The 26739-nt window shown below is 43.0% G+C and overlaps 1 protein-coding gene across 4 annotated transcripts in view; it reads left to right on the forward strand.

Annotated features, from left to right (window-relative positions):
• The window catches only part of LOC117438305 (cytoplasmic dynein 1 light intermediate chain 2-like), a 47588-nt gene that overhangs the window by 16120 nt on the left and 4729 nt on the right, over positions 1–26739 (forward strand). For 3 of the 4 annotated variants that reach the window (XM_034073851.1, XM_034073850.1, XM_034073854.1), the window contains 3 exons: positions 151–268; positions 793–909; positions 21230–21297. In XM_034073851.1, the coding sequence (XP_033929742.1) occupies positions 151–268; positions 793–909; positions 21230–21297 (303 nt within the window). Of the gene's footprint in view, positions 1–150; positions 269–792; positions 910–21229; positions 22595–26739 lie in introns of those variants that run through there. The other variant, XM_034073853.1, reaches the window with a different exon arrangement.

Below are 26739 nucleotides of genomic sequence, written 5' to 3' on the forward strand. Positions count from 1 at the left end.
GTGTTGGTTTTTGTTTGTTTTCCCCAGTGTGCATACACTGCAGTGCTAATATAAAGGTTTAAAAAATAATTTGTGTGTAGTGTTACATTTGCTTTATATAATTATTCCATTTAAGTTCTCTGATTTGTGTGATTTTTGACTTGTTTTAAGGAATCTTCTGCAAGAGGCACTGCAGGATCCCCAAGAACTCAAGGCAGAGCTGGTCCCACTAATGTACCCAGTGCTTCACCAATAACATCAGTTAAGAAACCAGATCCAAATATTAAAAGTATGAATAAGTATTTTACTGGTTTTATCACGTGTTGTTTTGTTGGTTTTTGTTTTTTGTTTTTTGTTTTTTGTTTTTTTTTTTAACTCCTCTTTTGTAGAAATATTTTGGCTTAGTTTAATAACAGAAATTTATGGCATAGCTTCAGGTTTGGGGTTTTTTTTTGGAATAGAGCAGTTGGAGTTAAGAATACATTATTTCCTTAAGTTGCCTAAATGTACTTAATACTTTGTTTCTTAGCTACTACATTTAGAAAAAAAACAAAAGCATGCAAATAGGTTAAAGTTTTGTGACAACTCCCCATTCCAGAAGAGTAGTAATATGCTTTCAGTCATCTCTGACTTTGCTAAAGAATGAAAAGGACTAGTGTCTTTAAATTGAGCAAGGAGGGACTCTCATATTTGAGGTTTATTTTCTTGACTGGTAAGAGTTATGTATGTATGTAATAAATAAGTTATAACATTTACCAGCAATAACTATTCTGTGATTATATATATTTTTCTTATTTTTTTTTTTTTACTCAGATAATGCTGCAAGTGAAGGTGTCTTGGCTAGTTTCTTTAACAGTCTCTTGAGCAAAAAGACTGGCGCTCCTGGGAGTCCCGGTTCTGGCGGAGTGCAAAGTACAGCCAAGAAATCAGGTATTGGACTTGTTATTGCAGGCTGTTTTGCATATTTTCAATAATTTACTAGGTCCACATTGATCTAACTGCATGTATCTTTTAAACTGCTCAGTGAAGTGACAGACTTTGACAGATGACAGTGCCCAAATGTGCAGTCTTTAAAAAAAGAACTAAGCTCTTGCAACTTCACAACTCCAGGGCTTCTGTTAAGCCTGTTTATAACTTGATTCTTCAAAGAAGTTGTTATTTATATCCCAGCAGTACATTTGAGTCTTGATCATATTCAGAAAATGATCATTTCCTTCTTTTTTTACTTTAGACTTCCTTTCTTAACATTTAAACTGTTGCTTGAAGGAAATGCAGTTTATTGGGTTTGGACTGCGGTTTCCAGTCAAACTATTGAACTCTATCCAGAGTTCGTGTTTAAATTAATTACTTCTTGTCACAGCTTGATGTTATTCTCTCATTACTTAGTATTTTATTGTGATCCAACACAACTGGATTTTTTCTCTGTGTGTGCCTATGACTGCATTGTATAATGTATTTGCTGGTAAGTAATTGCACTGGTCTGGGTGAAAATAAAAGAAGCCTGTCAGAATACTTGGTACCTTTACAGAACTCAGTATTGTAAAATGTGGTGGTGTTCCACCTGCTATTAGAAATTTACTACTTGGATTATTTAATTGCTTCTTTTTGATACTGGCATTCCTATCACACTTAACATTGTTTCCAGAATTATTTCACTACTAAACTATTGATAGATGGTTTACTTCTGATCCCAGACTTGTGAAATCATGTAAAATGTAATGGTGATGCCCAACCCAGCATGTCTGATGCTTAAAGGAGGGTGTAAGGCCCCAGGCATTCCGAACTGGAAATGATAAGTATTGTCCCTGCCCATGGCAGGGGGGTTGGAACTAGATGATCTTAAGGTCCTTTCTAACACTAAATATTCTATGATTCTATGATGCCAGCCACAGTGGTGGTTATTGCCAGTGAGAGAACCAGAGCAGTTGTTGGAGTGTAGGTGTTTAAACTGAAAAATATTCCTGGACAGGGGAAGTAAGGATTTTTTTTTTTTTTTGGGGGGGGGAGGCTTTATATGGCATTCCATGCTCTGAAAGCTCAAAACTGGCTAGAATTTGACTTATGTCATGTCATGGTTTAAGCCCAGCCAGTAACACCAGTCAGGTGTCCTGTCTCTGCTCCCTCTCAGCTTCCTCTCCTCTCTAGCAGAGCATGAGACTGAGAAAGTCCTTGATTGAAGTAAACATTACTTAGCAACAACTAAAAACATTGGTGTTATCAGTATTCTTCCCAGGCTGAAAGTCAAAAAACACAGCACTGCACCAGCTACTAAGAAGGACAAAAATGACTGCTACTGCTGAACCCAGGACAGTATCCACCCCTTATTCCGTACCATTCATGTAATGCTCAGATCCCACATTTTTCAATACACCATTGCTTTTGCCTCATACACATATCTATATACACACGCATATATATACACCACTCCCCCCCCCCTCCCCCCCAGATAACATTACTTACTCCATGGACCAATCCCTATAAAGCTCCTGAAGTCATCTGATCCACGATGTCGGGCTCCATCTCTTGTAATAGTCTTTCAGAGGAGGAGAGACTGTGCAATGTTGTATTGTTGCCGGATGCTCACACCGCAGAACTCGTCTGGTCACTGCTGAGCTTTTGTCAAAGTTTATTCTTTGTTGGGATGATGGTCCGAGGGAAGTCAGGGCCAGTCGCTGGTGACCTGAAGACATCTAGCTGATGGAATGTAGAAATATTATATAGCAGGTAATAGCATAAAATTGAGGTAGTTGGCTGTTTTACCCCAAAATTAAATCCCCTTGAGGTACACACTGGACTTCCCCATCTTCCTGCATTGCCCACAAAGTATATCTGGATTCCTGAGAAAAAGCATTCCCACGAGTGGGTTTGCCTTTACCTGAAGCAGGAATAACCCAGACTGTCTTCCCCAGCAAATTCTTTATGTGCACCACAGGAACTTTATCTACCTCTACAGTATGTAAAAGTTCTGATTGGGTTGGGCCAGCCCTGTTGGCAGATACTCTGGTGTCGACCAACCAGGTGTCTTTTGGTAAATGTGTATCACAATGTTTGAAAGTCCCACCACCCATTGCTCTCAGGGTAGTTTTTAACAGTCCATTGTACCATTTGATTTTCCCAGAGGCTGGTGCATGGTAAGGGATGAGATATATCCACTCGATGCCTTGCTCTTTGGCCCAAGTGTCTATAAGTTTATTCTGGAAATGAATCCCTTTGCCTGACTCAATTCTCTCTGGGGTGCTGTTTCACCACAAGATTTTTTTCTCAAGGCCCACAGTAGTGTTCTCATCAGTGGCATGGGGCACAGTGTAGGTTGTCAGTCATCTGGTGGTTGCTTCCACTGTGGTAAGTGCATGGTGCTTGCCTTGGCACTTCCGTGGGAGTGATATTAATCTGCCAGGCCTCCCTATATCTGTACTTCAGCCATCGTCCTCCATACCAAAGAGGATTTAACTGTTTGGCTTGTTTAATTGCAGCACGTGTTTCACATTTGTGAATTACCTGAGCAACAGTATCCATTGTTAAGTCCACCCCTCGATCACAAGCCCATCTGTATGTTGCATCTCTGCCCTGATGGCAATATAAGGGTTAATTATTTTTAGCCCTGAGGTCTCATGATACCTCAAGCCAATCTAAGTCCATCTGAGCCACTTCAGTCTTAGCAGCTTTATCCACTTGTTGGTTGTTCTGGTGTTCCTCAGTGGCCCGACTCTTGGGTTCATGAGCATCTATATGGTGTACATTCACCACCAGGTACTACACCCAGGCAGCAATATCTTGCCACAGTGCAGCAGCCCAGATGGGTTTACCTCTTTGTTGCCAGTTGCTCTGCTTCCATTGCTGCAACCACCCCCACAGAGCATTTGCCACCATCCATGAGTCAGCATACAGAGAAAGTACTGACCACTTTTCTCATTCAGCAGTGTCCAGGGCCAGCTGGATGGCTTTCGCCTCTGCAAACTAACTCGATTCACCCTATCCTTCAGCAGTTCCTCCAACTTGTCTTCGGGGACTCCATACAGCTGCCTTCCATCTCCGATGCTTTCCCACAATATGGCAGGACTCATCAGTAAACAAGGCATACTGCTTTTCACTTTTTGACAGTTTAGTATATGGTGGTGCCTCTTCGGCACGCATCACCTCCTCCTCTGGTGACGTTCCAAAATCTTTGCCCTCTGGCCAGTCCATGATGACTTCTAGAATTCCTGGAGGACTGGGATTTCCTATCCGAGCTCGTTGTGTAATTAGTGCAGCCCACTTCGTGTAGCATCGGTAACATGATGTGTAGAGGAGACTCTGTCTTTGAACGTCCAGCCCAGCACGGGAAAGCGGGGTGTCAGGAGGAGCTGTGCTTCATTGCCAATCTCTTCCGAAGCAGCTTGAAACCCTTCATAGGCTGCCAGTATCTCTTTTACAGTTGAGGTATAGCTGGCCTCAGATCCTTTGTATCCCTGACTCCAGAAGTTTAGGGGTCGACCTCAAGTCTCCCCTGGAGCTTTCTGCCAGAGGCTCCAGGTAGGACCATTCTCCCTTGCTGCTGAGCAAAGCACATTTTTTACATCTGGCCCGATCCATACTGGTCCAAGAGCTACTACAGGAGCTCTCGTTTAATTTTTTCAAAGGCTTGTTTTTGCTCAGGGCCCCATTTGAAATCATTCTTACTCCATGTCACATAGAGAGGGCTGAAGCCTTGGGTGATATGGTTTAGTGTGAGGTGTCCCTGCCCATGGCAGGGGGGTTGGAACTAGATGATCTTAAGGTCCTTTCAGACCCTAACCATTCTATGATTCTATGATTACAATCAAACTGTATTTTGGGATGTACATTCTCCAGAACCCCACAACACCCAAGAAAGCTTGTGTTGGTTTATTAGTTGCTACAGACATTGCTGTTATCTTGTTGATCACATCTATGGGGATCTGGCAATTTACATATTGCCATTTTATTCCCCAAAATTGAACCTCCTGTTCAGGTCCCTTGAAATTACTCTGTTTTATGGCAAAACTGGCTTTCAGCAGGATTTAGATTGTTTTCCTCCCTTTCTCAAAATCTTCTTCTGCTGTATCACCCCACACGATAATGTCATCAATGTATTGCAGGTGTTCTGGAACTTGCCCCTGTTCCAGTGCAGTCTGGATCAGTCCATGGCAGATGGTAGGGCTGTGTTTCCACCCCTGGGGCAGTTGGTTCCAAGTGTACTGGATGCCCCTTCAGGTAAAAGCAAACTGTGGCCTGCACTCTGCTGCCAAAGGAATTGAGAAGACAGCCTTGGCGGTGTAAGTTGTAGCATCCCACTTGGCTGCCTTTGACTCCAGTTCATACTGAAGTTCTAGCATGTCTGGCACGGCAGCACTCAATGGTGGTGTGGCTTCATACAGGCCACAATAATCTACTGTTAGTCTCTACTCTCCATTAGACTTTTGCATTGGCCGCATGGGATTTCTCAAGTGTGAGTAGCTCCTACGGATCACTCCTTGGCTGTCCAGTCTATGGATTAGCTTATGGATGGGAATCATGGAGTCTCAGTGCGATATTGCTGCCTGTGCACTCTTGTGGTCGAGATTGGTGCTTGTTGTTCTTTGACTTTCCACATCCCCACAACAAGAAGGATCCCATGAGAGGCCAGGCAAGGTGGAGGGCTGCTCAATTTCCTCTGTCTCCAAAGCAGCAATACCAAAAGCCCATCGGTACCCTTTTGGGTCTTTGAAGTGCCCTCTCATGAGATAGTCTATGCCAAAGATGCATGGAGCCTCTGGTACAGTCACAATGGGGTGCTTTTGCCTCCTACTTCCAGTCAGGCTGATTTCAGCCTCTACTACAGTCATCTCTTGGGGTCATCCTGTCACTCCAGAAATAAAAATGGCTTCTGCCACTTGATAGCTTGATGGCATCTGGGTACACTGTGCACCGGTACCTACCAGAGCCTTATAGAATCATAGAATCATAGAATAGTTAGGATTGGAAAGGACCTCAAGATGATCTAGTTCCAACCCCCCTGCCATGGGCAGGGACACCTCACACTAAACCATATCACCCAAGGCTTCATCCAACCTGGTCTTGAACACTGCCAGGGATGGAGCATTCACAACCTCCCTGGGCAACCCATTCCAGTATCTCACCATCCTAACAGTAAAGAATTTCTTCCTTATATCCAGTCTAAACCTCTGCTGTTTAAGTTTCAACCCGTTACCCCTTGTCCTATCACTACAGTCCCTAATGAATAGTCCCTCCCCAGCATCCCTGTAGGCCCCCTTCAGATACTGGAAGGCTGCTATGAGGTCTCCACGCAGCCTTCTCTTCTCCAGGCTGAACAGCCCCAACTTTCTCAGCCTGTCTTCATATGGGAGGTGCTCCAGTCCCCTGATCATCCCCGTGGCCCTCCTCTGGACTTGTTCTAACAGTTCCATGTCCTTTTTATGTTGAGGACACCAGAACTGCACACAGTACTCCAACTGAGGTCTCACAAGGGCAGAGTAGAGGGGCAGGATCACCTCCTTCGACCTGCTGGTCATGTACCTATTTTATCTTCTCTCTCTTGCAGTGGGATGCATTTTGTTAATAGCTGAGACATGGGTTGCTCCTCTGGATGACGAGTTAAATCTTTTCGCATATTCTGTAGCTCCGTTGAGGTCCGGGGTCAAAAAGTCACCCCTTTTTCCTCTTTCTCTGGTTCACTTAATAATAATTGTTGTTCAGATGCTGTCCCAGGTAGTAAGTGCATTTGTTCTTCATCTTTCATCACTGTATGGGGTTGATCTTTGTGCCTCTTGTTTGCTTTTCCCCTTGCTTACAGGAGCCACTGGTATTGGCACAAATTGGTCCTTTGATGTAGCTTCAGTGACTATCACTGTGGTTGGAGTGGCTACAGTGTCTTCCACTAAGGCTGAAGTGGCTGCAGTATCTGTTGTCGGTGTTGGTGCAGCTGCTGTGCTTGAGGGTTGAGTAGCACCAACAGCTGTGTTGTCTGTTGCTGTTGGGGTTTGAGTAGCTGCTGTACTTGTCACTGGGTTTGGTGAAGCTGCTGTACTTTGAGTTGGAGTCCGTGCACTATCTGTTACTTTGCCATCAGATCCAGAGACATCTTTTTCTTTTTGAAGGTGCTGGATAGTGTTGAACAGTTCTGTAGGCATAGGCCAAGCCCCAGCACGTTGCCATGATTTCTCTCTCTCTGGCATGACCAGGATGACAACACACCTCGTTTAAGTGTTTTACTTTTATTCACAGATTTTGCATTTGTTCAGTGGTGAAGTTCCAAAGCACTGGAGGGGCCCACTGGCCTGGGTACTTGCCCATACTATCCCACATACCCTGCCACTCCTGACTGTCCAGCTTGAGGGAAAATCTCTTGGTTCTCCTATATCGTCATCTAACCCTAGACAAGACCGAAACCCAACTCTGCTTATTGTTCAAGACCAGATGAAGTGGTTGTGGGTAAAACACACTCTGTATGCCAGCATGGTGATCCCCATCACAATCAGCAGGCAGGTCTCAAGGGTATTCAAAGGCCATTCAAAATCTACAGAACTCTCAAATGATGCTGTAAATAGTCTGGTGGGGGAGCTGGGGCTTTAAGGGAATGTCTCCTTCGTAGGTTGACCACCCAAGGAGGGGAAAAAATGTGTAACTTTTAAACAACTCCATTATGTACTTCTCAAAGTATAGAGTTGATGACCATACCAGGAACGCAAGTCAGACCAGTTTCATGATCAATGAGTCTATTGTATTACAAGTCATTACCATAAAGTACAGTGAAACAGGAACTTTAGTCCAGGCCCCCCCAGCTGATAAACACTAAAACAACAAATACCGTCTTTAAGTTAGGTACGACATGCTGAAACTCTGAGATCAAGAGTAACAACTTTGAGAGCCAATAAATCAACATTTTGACAAGTGACTATTAATCCAAAACAACGGATGCTTATCACAAATGTGATTAGATGCACTGGTCATTTATGTCGTTATCTCAGTCCTTCATGCCCCACATTGGGTGCCACAAACAGCTGTCGTGGTTTAAGCCCAGCTACTAACTCAGAACCGTGCAGCCTTTTGCTCCCAGAGGGATAATAATAATGATAAGGGAAATAACAAGGGAAGAGAATACAACCACTCACTATCTGCTGACCGATACCCAGCCCTACCCGAGCAGTGATCTAGCCTTTACAGGTAACTGCCCCCAGTTTATATACTAGGCATGATGTACTGTGATATGGAATACCTCTTTGGCTACTTTGGGTCAGGTGTCCTGTATCTGCTTCCTCCCGACTTCCCGTCCTCCCTGTCAGAGCATTTGACTGAGAAAGTCCTTGATTGGAGTAATCATCACTTAGCAGCAACTAAAAACATTGGTGTTATCAGTGTTCTTCCCAGGCTGAAAGTCAAAACCACAGCACTGCACCAGCTACTAAGAAGGAGAAAAATGACTGCTACAGCTGAACCCAGGACACAGTAGTTTGGTGTTGGAGGTGTGGTTTTGTTTATCATGATGATATCTAATTTATCTTTATAAAAATTATTTATTATAAAGGTGAGAAAAGAATTGTGTTTACATAGTAATATTGTATCTACATTATAAAAATACTTAATTCATAATCCAGAATGCCATCTTCAGTTAAATACTGAAAGGTGTCCCCTGCTTCATCAAGTGCCACCTTGTGCCATTACTGACCACAGTGTCAAATTAACTGTTTTAATAAAAATAGGACTAGAAATAATTCACTCATGTTCTGTATCTAAAGCAGAATCAGTTATGTGTTCCTGGGTAGTGGTTAAAACCAAACTGAAATAAAAGATGTAATGTCATCTCACCAGGAAGCCTGTTCTAATACTTGAGTTCTTAGTTATTTTTTTCTCTTCTACAGTCAGTATTTCTTAATCCTAATACTATTTGTTTTGCTCAAGAGGACTGATTCAGAGAAAACTCCAGGAACAAACTTGCCAAGAAAGCTTTCAAGTTGACAAGCAGGTGTTCTTTATTGCAGCACTGGGAGACACAGGGGGTAGCTCCTCCTAACCTGTTTCTCTGTATTGCTACACAAGCCGTCCTTATATAGCCACTGGGCATACATACATATTCATGAGGTTACATATGGATTACATAATTTTCCAGAAAGTTCCCCGCATGCATACAGAATTGTGGTGGTGGTCTCTGAGGGTCGTTTACCTCTTCCAACAATCTTCATCACTTCTGGCAGCCTTTGAAGCATGTGCAGTAGACGCTTATACCAGCTTAATTGGTTCGTTAGCACAACAGACATAATAATCCTTCTGTCCTCCTACTTATCAGTTAGTTTAAACTGTAGCCCATCCTGGACACCTGCTATTCCCAGATACTCCTTATCCCTGCGTCCTGTTTTTCTAGACTGTTTTTCTTAAAACTGTGTCAACTATAACAATTTATCTTGTACAGGAATTCTCAGGATGTTCTCTAGCTGTACTCTTTTTTCTCTGTATCATGCACCTCAGTAATTTTCCATTGCTACTGTTACAAAGCAATCAAACTTAACATTACTTAAAACTGATTCTAAAGGTTTATATATTCCATTTTGTAATTTTGTGCCCCCCCCCTTGTCTCAGGCGACAGAGATGAGTGTAGCTGTCTTTGCAGCAGTCTTGCATATTTGAAAGCTATTATCCTTTTGCCTGTGACTTTTGTCTGGGCTACAAAAATGCATTCCTGTTGGCCTTTCCTCATAGGATGTGTTTTTATGGCTCTTTTAATTCTTACTGTTCTCCTTTGGACTGTATACTCACACGAGCTGTTCCTTTTGGTGCTCAGAAGTGAATGTAGTACATCAAACAAGGCTTTGTCTGCCCTAAGTAGGGATTACTTAATTTGTGTTATGTATTGTGCTTTTGTTTACGTATTTGAGTGCGATGCTAATTTTTATCTGTTAACTTTTTTACCTCCAAACCTGTCTCAAAATCCTTTGTATTCCCTTCATGCATTCTTGCCTACATATCTGATATCTTCAATAGTTGGATAGGGTAGCATGCTGAATAAAGATATTGACTAGTACTATGGATAACTAATGGGTGATTTCATGAATTACAATACATTAATTTTTCTGAAATATCAAGACTAGTTTTTGTCTATTTATATGATGGTCATGTGAGATGTGATGTTGATCACTTCTTCTCCACAGGACCTGTTATGCTATCATAGAAAGAAATTTGGTTGGCTTGACACAACTTGTTGGTAACAGATCCCTATTGATTGTTGTGCTGGTAGGCCTTTAGTAAGCACCTAAAACATAATTGCAATTTCTGAAAAAAAAACAGAGTAAAAACTAACTGGTCTGTAATGGGCTTTATTCTTTGCTCTCTGTCTTCTAGAACATCATGTGCCTTTCAGGAGTTTCTCAAAGATAACAAAATGGCTGTGTGTGCTTTTTTTTTTTTACCTTGTGTCAGCATTAACTTCTAATTTAAATAGATTATTGCTCTCCTGAAACATCTAGACACAGCACTCATAGATCCTTTCTTAAGTTTCTTGTTTTGCTAGACTAAATTTGACAAGTTCTCTTTTTGTCTCATAGAGGTTGAGCTCTGTTTTCCCTATTAGTTTCTTCTTAATTAGTTCTTATCATTGGCTTATCTTTTCTTGAACATGAGTGATAGAATTGCGTCCAGCACTCCAGATATATATCACTGTAGTGTCTGGTACAGCAGTTCCCTTTCTCTGCTGGAAACACTTCTCCTGAGTGATCTCAAGATCGTAGTTCGCTTTTCTTGGCTGTATCAAGTTGGCAGCTCACATCATTCCCTGACTTTCAGAACGGAATAACTGTCTGACCTTCATCTGAATATGCCTTTTTCTTGTCAGCTGATGTGCTCATGACTTATGTTCAGCCAATGTAAGATGAAACTTTCCTGAGAAGTTAAGGGCTTGTAACATTAGTGTTTGAAAAGCTCTTACTAAGTTTATAAGGTAGCTGGTGCTGGTGCTTGCTCTTTTGTGGAAGAGTTAAGGACAACCCCAGTCAGTTGCCAGCACCTGTAATAAATGCTTGAAACAATACAGAGATATTTCAGCCGCTCCAGCTAATCAGATGGCTTTATTTGAAGCTCGGCTCAGATGTCTATATACAAATGCCCGTAGTATGGAGAATAAAAAAGAGGAATTAGAAATGTGTGCATGGCTACGGGGGTATTGCCTGGCAAAATCTTGGAGCTGCCTGGCAAAATCTGGGAGCAGATTCTCCTGGAAGGCATGCTAAGACACATGAAAAACAACAAGGTGCTTGGTGACAGCCAGCATGGCTTTACTAGGGGGAAATCCTGCCTGACCAATTTGGTGGCCTTCTATGACGGGGCTACAGAAATGATGGACAGGGATGGAGCAGCTGACGTCATCTACCTGGACTTGTGCAAAGCATTCGACACTGTCCCACATGACATCCTTGTCTCTAAATTGGAGTGTCATCAATTTGATAGGTGGACCACTCGGTGGATAAAGAACTGGCTGGAGGTCACACTCAAAGAGTTGTGGTCAACGGTTCAGTGTCCGGCTGGAGACCAGTAACGAGTGGTGTCCCTCAGGGATCGGTGTTGGGACCGGTCTTGTTTAATATCTTTGTCGCTGACATAGACAATGGGATTGAGTGCACCCTCAGCAAGTTTGCCGATGACACCAAGCTGTGTGGTTCTGTTGATACGCTAGAGGGAAGGAATGCCATTCAGAGGGACCTTGACACACTTGTGAGGTGGACTGATGCTAACGTTATGAAGTTCAACCATGACAAGTGCAAGGTCCTACACCTGGGTGGGAGCAATCCCAGGCACAGCTACAGGTTGGGCAAAAAGGAAATTCAGAGCAGCCCTGCGGAGAAGGACTTGGGGGTGTTGGTTGATGAGAAAATGACCATGAGCCAGCAGTGTGCGCTTACAGCCCAGAGAGCCAACCATATTCTGGGCTGCATCAAAAGAAGCGTGACCAGCAGGTCGAAGGAGGTGATCCTGCCCCTCTACTCTGCTCTCGTGAGACCTCACTTGGAGTATTGTGTGCAGTTCTGGTGTCCTCAACATAAAAAGGACATGGTACTGTTAGAACAAGTCCAGAGGAGGGCCACGGGGATGATCAGGGGACTGGAGCACCTCCCATATGAAGACAGGCTGAGAAGGTTGGGGCTGTTCAGCCTGGAGAAGAGAAGGCTGCATGGCGACTTCATAGCAGCCTTCCAGTATTTGAAGGGGGCCTGCAGGGATGCTGGGGAGGGACTCTTCATTAGGGACTGTAGTGATAGGACAAGGGGTAATGGGTTGAAACTTAAACAGCAGAGGTTTAGACTGGATATAAGGAAGAAATTATTTACTGTTAGGGTGGTGAGGTACTGGAATGGGTTGTCCAGGGAGGTAGTGAATGCTCCATCCCTGGCAGTGTTCAAGGCCAGGTTGGATGAAGCCTTGTGTGATATGGTCTAGTGTGAGGTGTCCCTGCCCATTGCAGGGGGGTTGGAAGTAGATGATCTTAAGGTCCTTTCCAACCCTAACTATTCTATGATTCTATGATTCTATGACATGATATCATTGGCATCACAGAAACATGGTGGGATGGCTTCTATGACTGGAGTGTTGGGATGGAAGGTTATAGGCTCTTTAGAAAAGACAGGCCCAGCAGACGGGGAGGAGGAGTTGCTCTTTATGTTAGGCATAGGCTTGAGAGTATGGAACTCTGTCTGGTGAGACGTGATTAGCCAACAGAGAGCTTGTGGGTCAGGGTCAAAGGGAGAACAGCGATGCAGGACATCCATGTGGGGATCTTGTTACAGGCCACCCGATCAGGAGGACTCCGTGGATGAAGCGCTCTCTAGACAGATAGGAGCAGCCTCATGCTTGCAGGCCCTTGTCCTCATGGGGGACTTCAACCATCCTGATATCTGTTGGAGGGACGGTATGGCCCGGCACAAACAATCCAGGAGGTTCCTTGATTGTGTGGAAGAGAAATTCCTCTTGCAAGTAATAGAGGAGCTGACAAGGAGAGGTGGTATGCTTGACCTCGTGCTCACCATCAGGGAGGGTCTGGTTGGAAATGTGATGCTCCGGGGCAGCCCTGGTTGTAGCGATCATGAGATGATCAAGTTCGAGATCCACCAGGCCAGTGAGAAGAGCATGAAGCAAGCTCACTGTCCTGGACTTCAAGAGAGCGGACTATGGCCTCTTCAGGAACCTGCTTAGTAAGGTTCCATGGGATAAAGCCCTAGAGGGCAGGGGGGCTCAAGACTGCTGTTTGATATTCAAGGATCATCTGCTACAAGCTCAGGAGTGTTGCATCCCAACTAGAAGGAAGTGCAGCAAGAGGGCCAGGAGGTGTCTGTGGATGGATAAGGAGCTGCTGATAAAACTTTGAGGGGAAAAAGAGGCTTATAAAAGGTGGAAGTAAGTGCTTGCGGCCTGAGAAGAATACAGGGACTTTGGGAAGCTAGGGACCGGGTTAGGAAAGCTAAGGCCCAATTAGAATTGTCTGGCAAGGGATGTGGAAGAAAACAGGAAGGGGTTCTATAGGTATGTAGGAAACAAAAGACAGACTAGGGACAATGTGAGCCCTCTCCGGAAGCTATCAGGAGAACTGGCAACACAGGATTTGGAAAGGCTGAGGTTCTTAATGACTTTTTTGCCTCAGTCCTCCCTGGCAAAGGCTCTGATCAGAGCATCCCGATGAGTAGGAAATCAAGTAAGGGATCTAGGAGACCAGGGTGGTTAAACAAGGAGCTGCTGGGCAAACTCAAGTGGAAAAGGAGAATCTCTGGATTATGGAAAGAGGGGCTGGCCACTTGGGAGGAATATAGGACAGTTGTTAGAGGATGTAGGGAGGCAATTAGGACAGCTAAGGCCTCCTTGGAAATTAATCTTGCTAGTCATGTTAAGGAAAATAGAAAGGGCTTCTTCAAATACATAGCAAATAAAACTAACACAAGAGGCAATATAGGCCCACTGCTGAACGAGGTGGGTGCCCTGGAGACAGAGGATACAAAGAAGGCAGAGGTGCTGAATGCTTTCTTTGCCTCTGTCTTTACTCCTGCAGACTCTCCCTGGGGGCCCCAGATCCCTATAGCCCCAGAAGGAGTCAGGGCAAAGGAGAAGTTTGCTTTGGTAAATGAGGATTGGGTTAGGGATCAGCTATGCAATCTGGACATCTATAAATCGATGGGTCCGGATGGAATCCACCCATGGGTGCTGAGGGAGCTGGCAGAGGTCATTGCTAGGCCACTCTCCATCATCTTTGGTAAGTCGTGGGAAGCGGGAGAGGTGCCTGAGGATTGGAAGATGGCAAATGTCACACCAGTCTATAAGAAGGGCAAGAAGGAGGACCCGGGTAATTATAGACCGGTCAGCCTTACCTCCGTCCCTGGAAAGGTGATGGGACAACTTATTCTTGACTCCATCTCTAGGCATATCAAGGATGAGGGGGTTATTAAGAACAGCCAACATGGTTTTATGAGGGGGAAGTCATGTTTGACCAACCTTATAGCCTTCTATGAGGAAGTGACTAGGTGGATGGATGATGGTAGAGCAGTAGATGTGGTTTTTCTTGATTTCAGTAAGGCATTTGATACTGTCTCCCACAGCATCCTCATAGATAAGCTAAGGAAGTGTGGGCTTGACGATCAGGTAGTGAGGTGGACCAAGAACTGGTTGAAAGGAAGAAGGCAGAGAGTTGTGGTCAATGGGGCAGAATCTAGCTAGAGGTCTGTGACTAGTGGAGTCCCTCAGGGGTCAGTGCTGGGACCAGTGCTGTTTAATATTTTCATCAACGACCTGGATGAGGGAACCAAGTGTACCCTCAGCAAGTTCACTGATGACACTAAAGTGGGAGGAGTGGCTGACACACCAGAAGGCTGTGTTGCCATTCAGCGGGACCCGGACAGGCTGGAGAGTAGGGCAGGGAGAAACTTGATGAAATTCAACAAGGGCAAGTGTAGAGTCTTGCATCTGGGGAAGAACAACCCCATGTACCAGTACAGGTTGGGGGTTGACCTGCTGGAAAGGAGTGAAGAGGAAAGGGACCTGGGGGTCCTGGTGGATAGGAGGATGACCATGAGCCAGCAATGTGCCCTTGTGGCCAAGAAGGCAAATGGCATCCTAGGGTGCATTAGAAAGGGGGTGGTTAGTAGGGCAAGAGAGGTTCTCCTCCCCCTCTACTCTGCCTTGGTGAGGCCACATCTGGAATATTGCATCCAGTTCTGGGCCCCTGAGTTCAAGAAGAACAGGGAATTGCTTGAAAGGGTCCAGCACAGAGCCACAAAGATGATGAAGGGAGTGGAACACCTCCCTTATGAGGAGAAGCTGAGGGAGCTGGGTCTCTTTAGCTTGGAGGAGACTGAGGGGTGACCTCATCAGTGTTTACAAATATGTAAAGGGTGGGTGTCAGGATGATGGAGCTAGGCTTTTTTCAGTGATATCCAGTGGTAGGACAAGGGGCAATGGGTGTAAACTGGAGCATAGGAGGTTCCACGTTAACATCAGGAAGAACTTCTTTACTGTAAGAGTGACAGAGCACTGGAACAGGTTGCCCAGGGGGCTTGTGGAGTCTCCTACATTGGATATATTCAAGGCCCGCCTGGACAAGTTCCTGTGTGATGTACTCTAGGTTACCCTGCTCTTGCAGGGGGGTTGGACTAGATGATCTTTCGAGGTCCCTTCCAACCCTCGGGATTCTGTGATTCTGTGGCCGCACCACCCAAGTCTTAGAAGGCAGACGCAGGGACTGTGAGAATTAAGACCTTGGGCCCACTGTAAGAGAGGATCAGGCTTGAGATCATCTTAAAGACCTGAACGTGCACAAGGCCATGGGACCATCTGCAGGCTCTGAAAGAGGTGTGAATGAAGTTGCTAAGCCACTGGCCATCATATTTGAAAAATCATGGCATTCAGGTGAAGTTCCTGACGACTGGAAAAAGGGAAATATAACTCCCATTTTCAAAAAGGGGAAAAGGGATGACCCAGGGAACTACAGACCAGTCAGTCTCACCTCTGTGCCTGGCAAAATCTTGGAGCAGATTCTCTTGGAAAGCATGCTGAGGTGCATGAAAAACAACCAGGTGCTTGGTGACAGCCAGCATGGCTTCACTAAGGAGAAATCCTGCCTGACCAATTTGGTGGCCTTCTATGATGGGGCTACGGACCTGATGGAGAGGGGCAGAGCAGTTGACATCGTCTACCTGGACTTGTGCAAAGCGTTCGACACTGTCCTGCACAACATCCTTGTGTTTAACTGGGGAGACATAAATTTGATAGATGGGCCACTCAGTAGGTAAAATGTTGGCTGGATGGCTGCACGCAAAGAGTTGTGGTCAGTGGTTCAATGTCCAGTTGGAGACCAGTAACGAGTGGTGTCCTTCAGGGGTCGATGTTGGGACCAGTCTTGTTCAACATCTTTGTCAGTGACATGGGCAGTGGGATTGAGTGTATCCTTGCCAGTTTTACTGATGACACCAAGCTGTGTGGTTCATTTGATATGCTGGAGGGAAGGGATGCCATCCAGCTTGTGAGGTGGGCTGATGCCAACCCCATGAAATAAAACCAAGCTAAGTGCAGTGTCCTACACCGGGGTGGGAGCAATCCCAGACACAGCTAAACGTTTGGCAGAGAAGAGATTCAGAGCGGCCCTGTGGAGAAAGACTTGGGGGCATTGGTCAATGAGAAACTTAACACTAGTTAGCAGTGTGTGCTCGCAGCTCAGAAAGCCAACCGTATCCTGGGCTGAAGCATGGCCAGCAGGTCTAAGGAGGTTATCCTGTCCCTCTACTCTGCTCTTGTGAGACTGTGTACAGTTCTGGTGTCCTGGGTTCAGCAGTAGCAGTCATTTTTTCTCCTTCTTGGTAGCTGTTGCAGTACTGTGTTTTGACTTTCGGGCTGGGAACAGTGCTGATAGCAGCGATGTTTTGAGTTAGTGCTCAAATTTTTGGTTTGTCCAAGGACTTTCTGAGCCTCATGCTCTGCCAGGGAGGGGGGGAGACCGGGAGGAAGCACAGATAGGACATCTGACCCAGGCTAGCCAAAGAGGTATTCCATACCATAGCACGTCATGCCCAGGATGTAACCGAGAGTTACCCAGAAGGGCTAGTGCTCTGAGGTTTGGAGGAGGTATCGGTCGGTGCTCGGTCGGGCAGGGTGGGGTGAGTTATGGGACGGTGGCTGGTGAGGTGTTGTATTCTCTTCACTTGTTACTTCCTTTATCATTATTATTATTCTTATTGGTGGTAGCAGTAGTGATTTGTGTTATACCTTAGTTATTAAACTGTTCTTATCTCAACCCTTGGTAGTTGCATTCCTTCAGTTCTCCTCCCCAGCTCTCCGGGAGTTGGGGGTGCAAAGGGGGGTGTTAGTGAACAAGCTGTGCAGATTGCTTTAAACCACGACAAAGTGTTGGAACAGGTCCAGAGGAGGCCCACAAGAATGATCAGTGGGTTGAGAAAGCTGACGCTGTTCAGCCTGGAGAAGGCTGTGTGGAGATCTCATAGAAGCCTTCCAGTATCTGAAGGGGGCTTATAAGAATGTTGGGGAGGGAGTCCTCATCAGGGACTGTAGTGATAGGAGAAGGGGTAACGGGTTAAAACTTAAACGGGGGAAGTTTTTTACTGTGAGGGTGGTGAGGCCCTGTAATGGGTTGACTAAGGAAGCCGTGAATGCTCCATCCGTGGCAGGGTTCAAGGACAGGTTTGATGGAGTCTTGAGTGACATGGTTGTGTGGGAGGTCACCCTGCCCATACCAGGGGGGCTGGAAGTAGATGATTTTAAGGTCCTTTCCAATCCTAACTATTCTATGATTCTGTATCTTGGTGATAGTCTTATTTGCAGCAGTGTCCTCTCTGCAGTTGTTGTGGTTTAAGCCCAGCCAGTAACTTGGAACCACACAGATGCTTGGTCCCTCCCTTTCTTACCTCTCCTGCTCCTGGTGGGATGGGGAGGAGATTTGAAAGAATGTAAATCCCACAGGTTGGTATAAGACCTGTCCAGTAATTAAAGTATAATTCAAAGCAACTATTACTATTCCTGATAATGATGATGGTAAGGGAAATATCACAAGGAGAGTATATAAAACTAAAAGGGGAAAGAACAAAACTCTAAATAAAAGTGATGCACAATACAATTGCTCATCACCTGCCAACCAATACCCAGCCTGACCCTAGCAGCAATCCGGGCCTTCTGGCTATGTTCTCCCCTTTTATATACTGGGCATGATGGGCTGTGGTATGGAATACCCCTTTGTTCATTTTTTTCTCAGGTGTCTTGTCTGTGCTTCCTCCCAGCTTCCCATGCCCCTCCTCACTTTCAGAACATGAGACTGAAAAAGTCCTTGATCAGCATAAACATTACTTAACGCACCAATGTTTTTAGATGTTGCTATCAGCATTGTTCTCAGACTAAAGTTGAAAGCACAACATTGCACCAGCTACTAAGAAGGAGAAAAATGACTGTTACAGCTGAACCCAGGACAGCAATTAAATGTGCTAAAATGATCTTTGTAGGCGTTTAAAATGTCTAAAATATAGACCATATTTCACACAACTTCACTTGTTGGTTTCTGTGGAGGATTGTTTTTCTTTGCATGAACTTCTAGACTTTAATCTTTTATATTTACAAGAAAATTCTTGCAAATTCTAAGATTTGCCTGCGCAATAGGTAAAGAAGTAGGGTTCCCTGCCTTCACTCTATTCTAGATAGGAGAACGCATACGATTAGAACACATCTAATTGACTAAGGCCGTTACTGTCCTTGACAATGTTTTTGTAGGGAAATTGAAAGCAATTTAATTCATAATAGAGGCAGCTCACCCATGGTGGTGATAAAGGACAGTCTGTAAACCTATGTGTCATTGAACAGCTTGACAATGTTTTTTTTTCCTTTTTGGTATGAAGTAGTCGCAGGAGATAGCTGCTTGGTATTATTTTTGAGACTGAAGGATCAACTTCATCTAGCATAAAAAAGCCACAGTTTTTATTTAGATCTACTTTTGTTTGAGCAAGAGTTTTGCAGTTTTTATTGTTTTAGAGTCTTTAACTCCAAGGTACCATTAGTCTACATGTGAAGTGATTTTTATTGCAAGTTATACTACAGTTAACTTACAAATCTTTTAATTTTGTTTAAATGCTCGTGCTTTGAATACATGCTATTAAGAGTGGCTTATGATGTACTTTAAAACCTTAATAGTGATTAAAGGTAATCTTTTAATTTACTTAAAGTTTTTGTACTTTGGAAAAGAACACCTAAATCTCTAACAGTCAAATCTTGCCACCTTAATGTTTTCAGTATGTATCCTGGAAAAAATCCATCTAACATTTCACATATATTTGAGCTGGAAAACAGACGCTTGTTAAATTCTTTGGCTATGTAAGGAAGCTGTACGTGGTTATATAGCTTTCTAATCTTAAATGCTTGTGTGTTCTGAGAAGTAGAATATCTTGTTCCAATTTTAGTGATTTATTTGTCTGTGGGTTTATAAGTTTTAGAATGAGAGAATTAACCTGATGGTTTAGTTACGGAACTGTTAAGAAGTTTTGAGTCCAATATAAAAATCTAAGATATGCATTTCTATAAAATACATTAGTTTGTCTGTTTCCAATTGAAGAAGTCCTTTGAAATGACTGCTCTGAGATATTACATGAATATGCAATCATATCCCCTTTTTAAGGGAAATGTTTGCAGACAAGGAACAACAGAGTTCCCCTGTTAGTTGTTTAGTATTAAATGCAGCAAGTATAAGTGTGACCAAACAAATGTGATTTTTGTAGCAGGTGTCCTACATACCTTGGAAAACTTGTGGTTAAAATCTGGGTTTAAATTAAGTTCTTGCTAATTAGTACTATTAATAGAATGTAGTATTGTGTAGATTTTTTATTTTTTTAATAGGAAATTCTCAACGTGGTAGTTGCTGTAAAATATATCACATATATTTTTGTGCTTTATACTGCTGTATAATTCAGTATTTCATTTCTTTAAAGTTAATCAAAGCTTGCTTTTGCTCAAGGACCCGGATATACTTGGTGGGTGATGCAGGAAGATGGGGAAGTCCGATGTATACCTCAAGGGTATTTGATTTTAGGGGAAAACAGCCAATGAACTTAATTATACGTTGTTGCTGGCTGTGTAATATTTTTATAGTCCATCAACTAGATGTCTTCAGGTCACCAGCGACTGGCCCTGACTTCCCTCTAACCATCGTCCCAACAGAGAATGAACTTTGATAGAACCAGATGAGTTCTGCAGTAAAGGAATGATCAACATCAGCAGGCAACAATCCAGCACTGCACACAGACTCTCCTGCTACAAAAGACTATTACAAACCTAACATCATGGACCAAATGGACTCAATAGCATTATAGGGATTGGTCCATGTATTAAGAAATGATTTCTTTCTCTCTGTCTGGGTGTATGCAGATGCATATATATACATATATCTATATGATGGTATATTGAAAATGTGGGATCTGAGCATGACGTGAATGGTATGGAATAAGGGGTGGATAATGTCATGGGTTCAGCAATGCTCTGCCAGGGAGGAGGGAGAGATAGGGTACCTGGCCTGGGCTAGTCGAGGAGGTATTCCATACCACAGCACGTCCTGCTCGGGGAGGTAACTGGAAGTTGGCCCGGAAGGGCTAGTGCTCTGATGTTTGGAGGAGGTATCGGTCGGTGCTCGGTCGGGCAGGGTGGGGTGAGTTTTGGGTCGGTGGCTGGTGAGGTGTTGTATTCTCTTCACTTGTTATTTCCTTTATCATTATTATTCTTATTGGTGGTAGCAGTAGTGATTTGTGTTATATCTTAGTTATTAAACCGTTCTTATCTCAACCCTTGGGAGTTGCATTCCTTCGGTTCTCCTCCCCAGCTCTCCGGGAGTTGGGGGAGCAAAGGGGGGTGTTAGTGAACAAGCTGTGCAGATTGCTTTAAACCACGACAGTTCTTTTTGGCGCCCAATGGGGGGCACAAGGGGTTGAGATAACAACAGATCTGACTGGATTTATAGTCATTCGTCACCATGCTGATTTATTGTCTCTCAGACTTGTTTCTCTGGATCTCACAGTTTCAAAATGTTGTAAGTTACTTAGAGCCTGTTTTCATTTCTTTAAAGTTAATCAAAGCTTAGTATTTATCAGTCTTTACATTACCTTGCATTGTGTCAGGCCCTGCCTTCTTGGGTAGGTGGCAGAATAATGAGAAATTAAATAATGTAGTGCCATATGGAGGTGATTTTATGAATACTTGTACTTATTGGTTAAAACGTTTCATTGACATAAAATTGCTTTTTTTTTGTCAGGACAAAAACCAGCTTTGACAAATGTTCAAGAGGAACTGGATAGGATGACTCGCAAGCCACACTCTATGGTAACAACAAACTCTCCTCCAACCGAGAACGAAGCTTGATAACACATAAAAGAATGCACATGTAAATGGCCAAATAACTATGTATATTGATCTGAAAAGACCAGGAATTTTCTGCTATGGCAGATGCTATGTTTTTTCTTGGGGAAAGGGAAAATGAGCTTACTACATCATTGCCTTGTCCCAGTAAAAAGTGCACATTCGGGAAGTTTGCATATAAAATCCCTCTGTATAAGATAGCCATTTAGAGTTTACATAGGGCAATTATTTTGGTTTTGGAGGTAAGCAGGTGCAGTTGTCATTTCCTCTTGTGAAGAACACAGAGAAGCAAAATGGAGAATTCTCATTGAAATGCTACTACTGACTGCACACAAGGCAAGAAAGAGAAATTAAATCCTCTTTGGGAGTTTCTGGAATTGACTACTTGTATGTTTACAAATGTGTTTTATTCTTGGAGTGGTGGTGGTGGTGTAACAGAGCATTAATTAGGTGAAAGAAGTATAGGTAGGGAATGGAGCCCTAAAAGGGGAAACAGATTTGGGGCAGTGAGAAACTAGTATGTTGCATTGACTGGAGAGGAGCAATGTTGTTAAATCTGGTGTTTCACATAGGGTAAATAATCACTGTTTTATTAAAAAGACTACTTTACATTGGAGAATTCCAGGCCAAACACTAGGCATCGTGGCAATTTATTCTTGTTATAACTTTTATTCTATTTTTTTTAAAACTCTTAAGAGACAAGATGCCCTTTCTGGTGTAGCTGACAAAGGGAGAAACTACAACTTATTTAGATCCAAGTGCCTGGCATAGTGTGTGATGTGTCTTTAGAAGGTGCTTGAACTTATTATGCACTGTAATACAGTTACTGTTTGGTTTTATTTTAAAACAGTAGCTTGGCAATTTGTATTTAATTTTAAATTCTGTTTTCTGATAGCTTCTGCCTTTTATTTATGCCAAGAGGCTAGCCTATGAAGAATGGTGGGTGATGTTGTCATTTTTCCATAATGAAATGTGCTACAGAACACTCTCAGTATTTTTTTTCTTTCTCTTTGTAACTAAATATTAGCTACAAAACTAAAATTGATTCTTACCTTATACCTATGGAGGTTTTCTAAAACAATTTTCAAGGCACTAATTCCAACCACATCTGCTGCAGGTGCAGCCAACTGAAATTCTGAAGGTAACCTAAAAAGCATGAATGTGTACATGATGAACATAGAATCATAGAATAGTTAGGGTTGGGAAGGACCTTAAGATCATCTAGTTCCAACCACCTTGCCATGGGCAGGGACACCTCACATTAAACCACATCACCCAAGGCTTCATCTAACCTGGCCTTGAACACTGCCAGGGATGGAGCATTCACAACCTCCCTGGGCAACCCATTCCAGTACCTCACCACCCTAACAGTAAAGAATTTCTTCCTTATGTCCAGTCTAAACCTCTGCTGTTTAAGTTTCAACCCATTACCCCTTGTCCTATCACTACAGTCCCTAATGAATAGTCCCTCACCAGCATCCCTGTAGGCGCCCTTCAGATACTGGAAGGCTGCTATGAGGTCTCCACGCAGCCTTCTCTTTTCCAGGCTGAACAGCTCCAACTTTCTCAGCCTGTCTTCATATGGGAGGTGCTCCAGTCCCCTGATCATCCTCGTGGCCCTCCTCTGGACTTGTTCTGACAGTTCCATATCCTTTTTATGTTGAGGACACCAGAACTGCACACAGTACTCCAAGTGAGGTCTCACAAGAGCAGAGTAGAGGGGCAGGATCACCTCCTTTGACCTGCTGGTCATGCTTCTTTTGATGCAGCCCAGAATTGTTTTGTATTTTCTTTAATGTAGCATTTCATTTGGAAAGATGTGTTGTGGTTGTCTCCATTGCTCTAATGGAGCTCTGTCCATGGTCACATAAAACCATAATTCTGTAAGAAACAAAACTGCTATTGTTACTGAAACAGTGCTTTTATTTTATATATGGTATGCTTGTTTTACATGTACACACTACCAGAAATTAAAATTACTAAGCAAATTAAAATTACCAAGGGAAAAAGAACAATTTGAATTATACAGAGTTTACTTTTTATTGATATGAACTTGTACTAAATCTGATGTCTGGATATAACTTCCCTAATATATATTGTTACTTAAATATTCAGAATTAGATTGACCACTAACACAGCATTGGGTGTTAACTTCAAATCCTATGTAACATCAAGAGGCTGTTCTTGTAAGTCTGTCTAAACATCTAGAAAGCTAAGAGTATTTACTTGCCTCTCTGACAAAGATTAACATGAGTATGTTATTTGTGTCATTTTTTTTGTTGAAAATACTATTTTATTTTTTTTTTCTTTTTAATAAATGGTAGGACCTGAATTTATAGTTGTCTAGGTAACAGTTAAACTAAGACTGTGGATGGCTGGTGGAAAATATGGATGTACTTCCTGGTGTAACAGGTGCCAGTTGAGAGTTACCATGCCAGAAGAAGTAATTGCACGCTGTTCTCCTGACACTGAGAGTTGAGATTGGAGACTAAAACATCAAAAACTCTGCAGGAAAACTGAACAAGTGTATGATCATAATGGGATATAGTTTGAAAATCTCAGTCTGACACTATTTTCTGTCCTCTAAAGATAAGCACTTTCTGTAGCAACATGGCTAAAACGTACAGTTGAAGCATTTTCCAGTTCTATAAAAGTGTTAAATATACTACAGTTGATAATAACTGATAATGTATGATAACTTACTAGCAGAAAGATGCTTCTGACAAAATAGAAACAGATTTCTGGTTTCTAATTGCAAGTGAATGCTCCTAGTTTATGGAAAGAAAGTTGTAAGTAATATAGCATCTTGTGGTTTCCAAAGTCTGTCAACTTTGGTGAGCTGCACAGTTGTTATTCTGGTGTCTTCAAGCATTGGAACCAAAGGCCAAATTGCAAACAGCCTTTACACTGTCAAGTGAAGCTTCATTTTATTTGCAGATACACCTGTATGGTAGACTGTTTAAACTACCATGTGACTATATTTTTATGCATTATAGTGACTGCATCAACTATTCACATTTAAATTAAGAAAACAAAATATGAAAGCATTCAACTTGAAGCAAATAGAAAAGCTTAAATATTGGCCCTCCATAAAAATGCTATGGTTATGCTGATTGATTTTAAGTTTGCACTTTTTTTACTGGCTTAAAAAAAACCCAAACAAACCTGTTTAGACTGAACAGAATTTCATATTTTATTTATGTCGTGGTTTAAGCCCAGCCAGTAACTCAGAAAATAACTGCTACAGCTGAACCCAGGACAATTTACATTGAAAGTGGCTGCTCTGTACATCATTAACTTAACAATATACATACTGTAAATGAAAGTTTAGTGTCCTGTATACTATTTATTGGGTTTTTTTTCCAACTTACAATTAGGACTGCAAATATATCAAACAAACTTTAGTCCAGTTGTATGGCTTTAACCAGGTGCAGTATGCAGTCATGTGGAATCTAGTTTTCTAGTGCTGGCAAAATGAGGATGTCTTTACTGGCTTCAATAAACATGAATCCAGATTCCTTTATGCTGTGCTGCTTTGTTGTTTTTAAGATCGCCCTTCTAAAGCTGTTTCTGTGGTAACAGAATATTAGTGAGTTCTGTGAATAGGAGAAATTAAGTTGGCTTGCATAGTTGTGTACCTCAACTTCCTTCTTGGGAGTTCTTGTACCAGCCTTTGCTAATGCAACTCCTGCCTGGACTTTAGAGCATGTACCTTGTGTTAATTAAAGGGAAGTTGGTATAGCTACATTTGCAGAGAGAGGTGTGCTCATGATAGCTTACATGTGTCGTTGTTTAAGCTGAACCCAGGACAACATGTAAACAGCTTCGGCCGCTGCTGGCTCCCAGGGCCGTTCCTCCACGGCTTCCCGCAGCCTCACACAGATGGAGGCGAGGAAAAGGGCAAGGACAGTGAAGAGCAGCGGGACGGCCTGGTACAAGTCCACGGACACGTCCATCCCGCCCTGCTGCAGGAGCCCCCCCGTATTACAAGTCATTGCCATAAAGTACAGTGAAACAAGAACCTTAGCCCAAGCCCCATACTTGATAAACATTACCATGGCAAATACAGGCTCTAAGTAACTTACAACATTTTGAAACTGTGAGATCCAGAGAAACAAGTCTGAGAGACAATAAATCAGCATGGTGACGAATGACTATAAATCCAGTCAGATCTGTTGTTATCTCAACCCCTTGTGCCCCCCATTGGGCGCCAAAAAGAACTGTCGTGGTTTAAAGCAATCTGCACAGCTTGTTCACTAACACCCCCCTTTGCTCCCCCAACTCCCGGAGAGCTGGGGAGGAGAACCGAAGGAATGCAACTCCCAAGGGTTGAGATAAGAACGGTTTAATAACTAAGATATAACACAAATCACTACTGCTACCACCAATAAGAATAATAATGATAAAGGAAATAACAAGTGAAGAGAATACAACACCTCACCAGCCACCGACCCAAAACTCACCCCACCCTGCCCGACCGAGCACCGACCGATACCTCCTCCAAACATCAGAGCACTAGCCCTTCCGGGCCAACTTCCAGTTACCTCCCCGAGCAGGACGTGCTGTGGTATGGAATACCTCCTCGACTAGCCCAGGCCAGGTACCCTATCTCTCCCTCCTCCCTGGCAGAGCATTGCTGAACCCATGACATTATCCACCCCTTATTCCATACCATTCACGTCATGCTCAGATCCCACATTTTCAATATACCATCATATAGATATATGTATATATATGCATCTGCATACACCCAGACAGAGAGAAAGAAATCATTTCTTAATACATGGACCAATCCCTATAATGCTATTGAGTCCATTTGGTCCATGATGTTAGGTTTGTAATAGTCTTTTGTAGCAGGAGAGTCTGTGTGCAGTGCTGGATTGTTGCCTGCTGATGTTGATCATTCCTTTACTGCAGAACTCATCTGGTTCTATCAAAGTTCATTCTCTGTTGGGACGATGGTTAGAGGGAAGTCAGGGCCAGTCGCTGGTGACCTGAAGACATCTAGTTGATGGACTATAAAAATATTACACAGCCAGCAACAACGTATAATTAAGTTCATTGGCTGTTTTCCCCTAAAATCAAATACCCTTGAGGTATACATCGGACTTCCCCATCTTCCTGCATCACCCACCAAGTATATCCGGGTCCTTGAGCAAAAGCAAGCTTTGATTAACTTTAAAGAAATGAAATACTGAATTATACAGCAGTATAAAGCACAAAAATATATGTGATATATTTTACAGCAACTACCACGTTGAGAATTTCCTATTAAAAAAATAAAAAATCTACACAATACTACATTCTATTAATAGTACTAATTAGCAAGAACTTAATTTAAACCCAGATTTTAACCACAAGTTTTCCAAGGTATGTAGGACACCTGCTACAAAAATCACATTTGTT

The sequence above is a fragment of the Melopsittacus undulatus genome (assembly GCF_012275295.1).
Source record: "Melopsittacus undulatus isolate bMelUnd1 chromosome W unlocalized genomic scaffold, bMelUnd1.mat.Z SUPER_W_unloc_7, whole genome shotgun sequence".
In the NCBI taxonomy this organism is placed as follows: domain Eukaryota; kingdom Metazoa; phylum Chordata; class Aves; order Psittaciformes; family Psittaculidae; genus Melopsittacus; species Melopsittacus undulatus.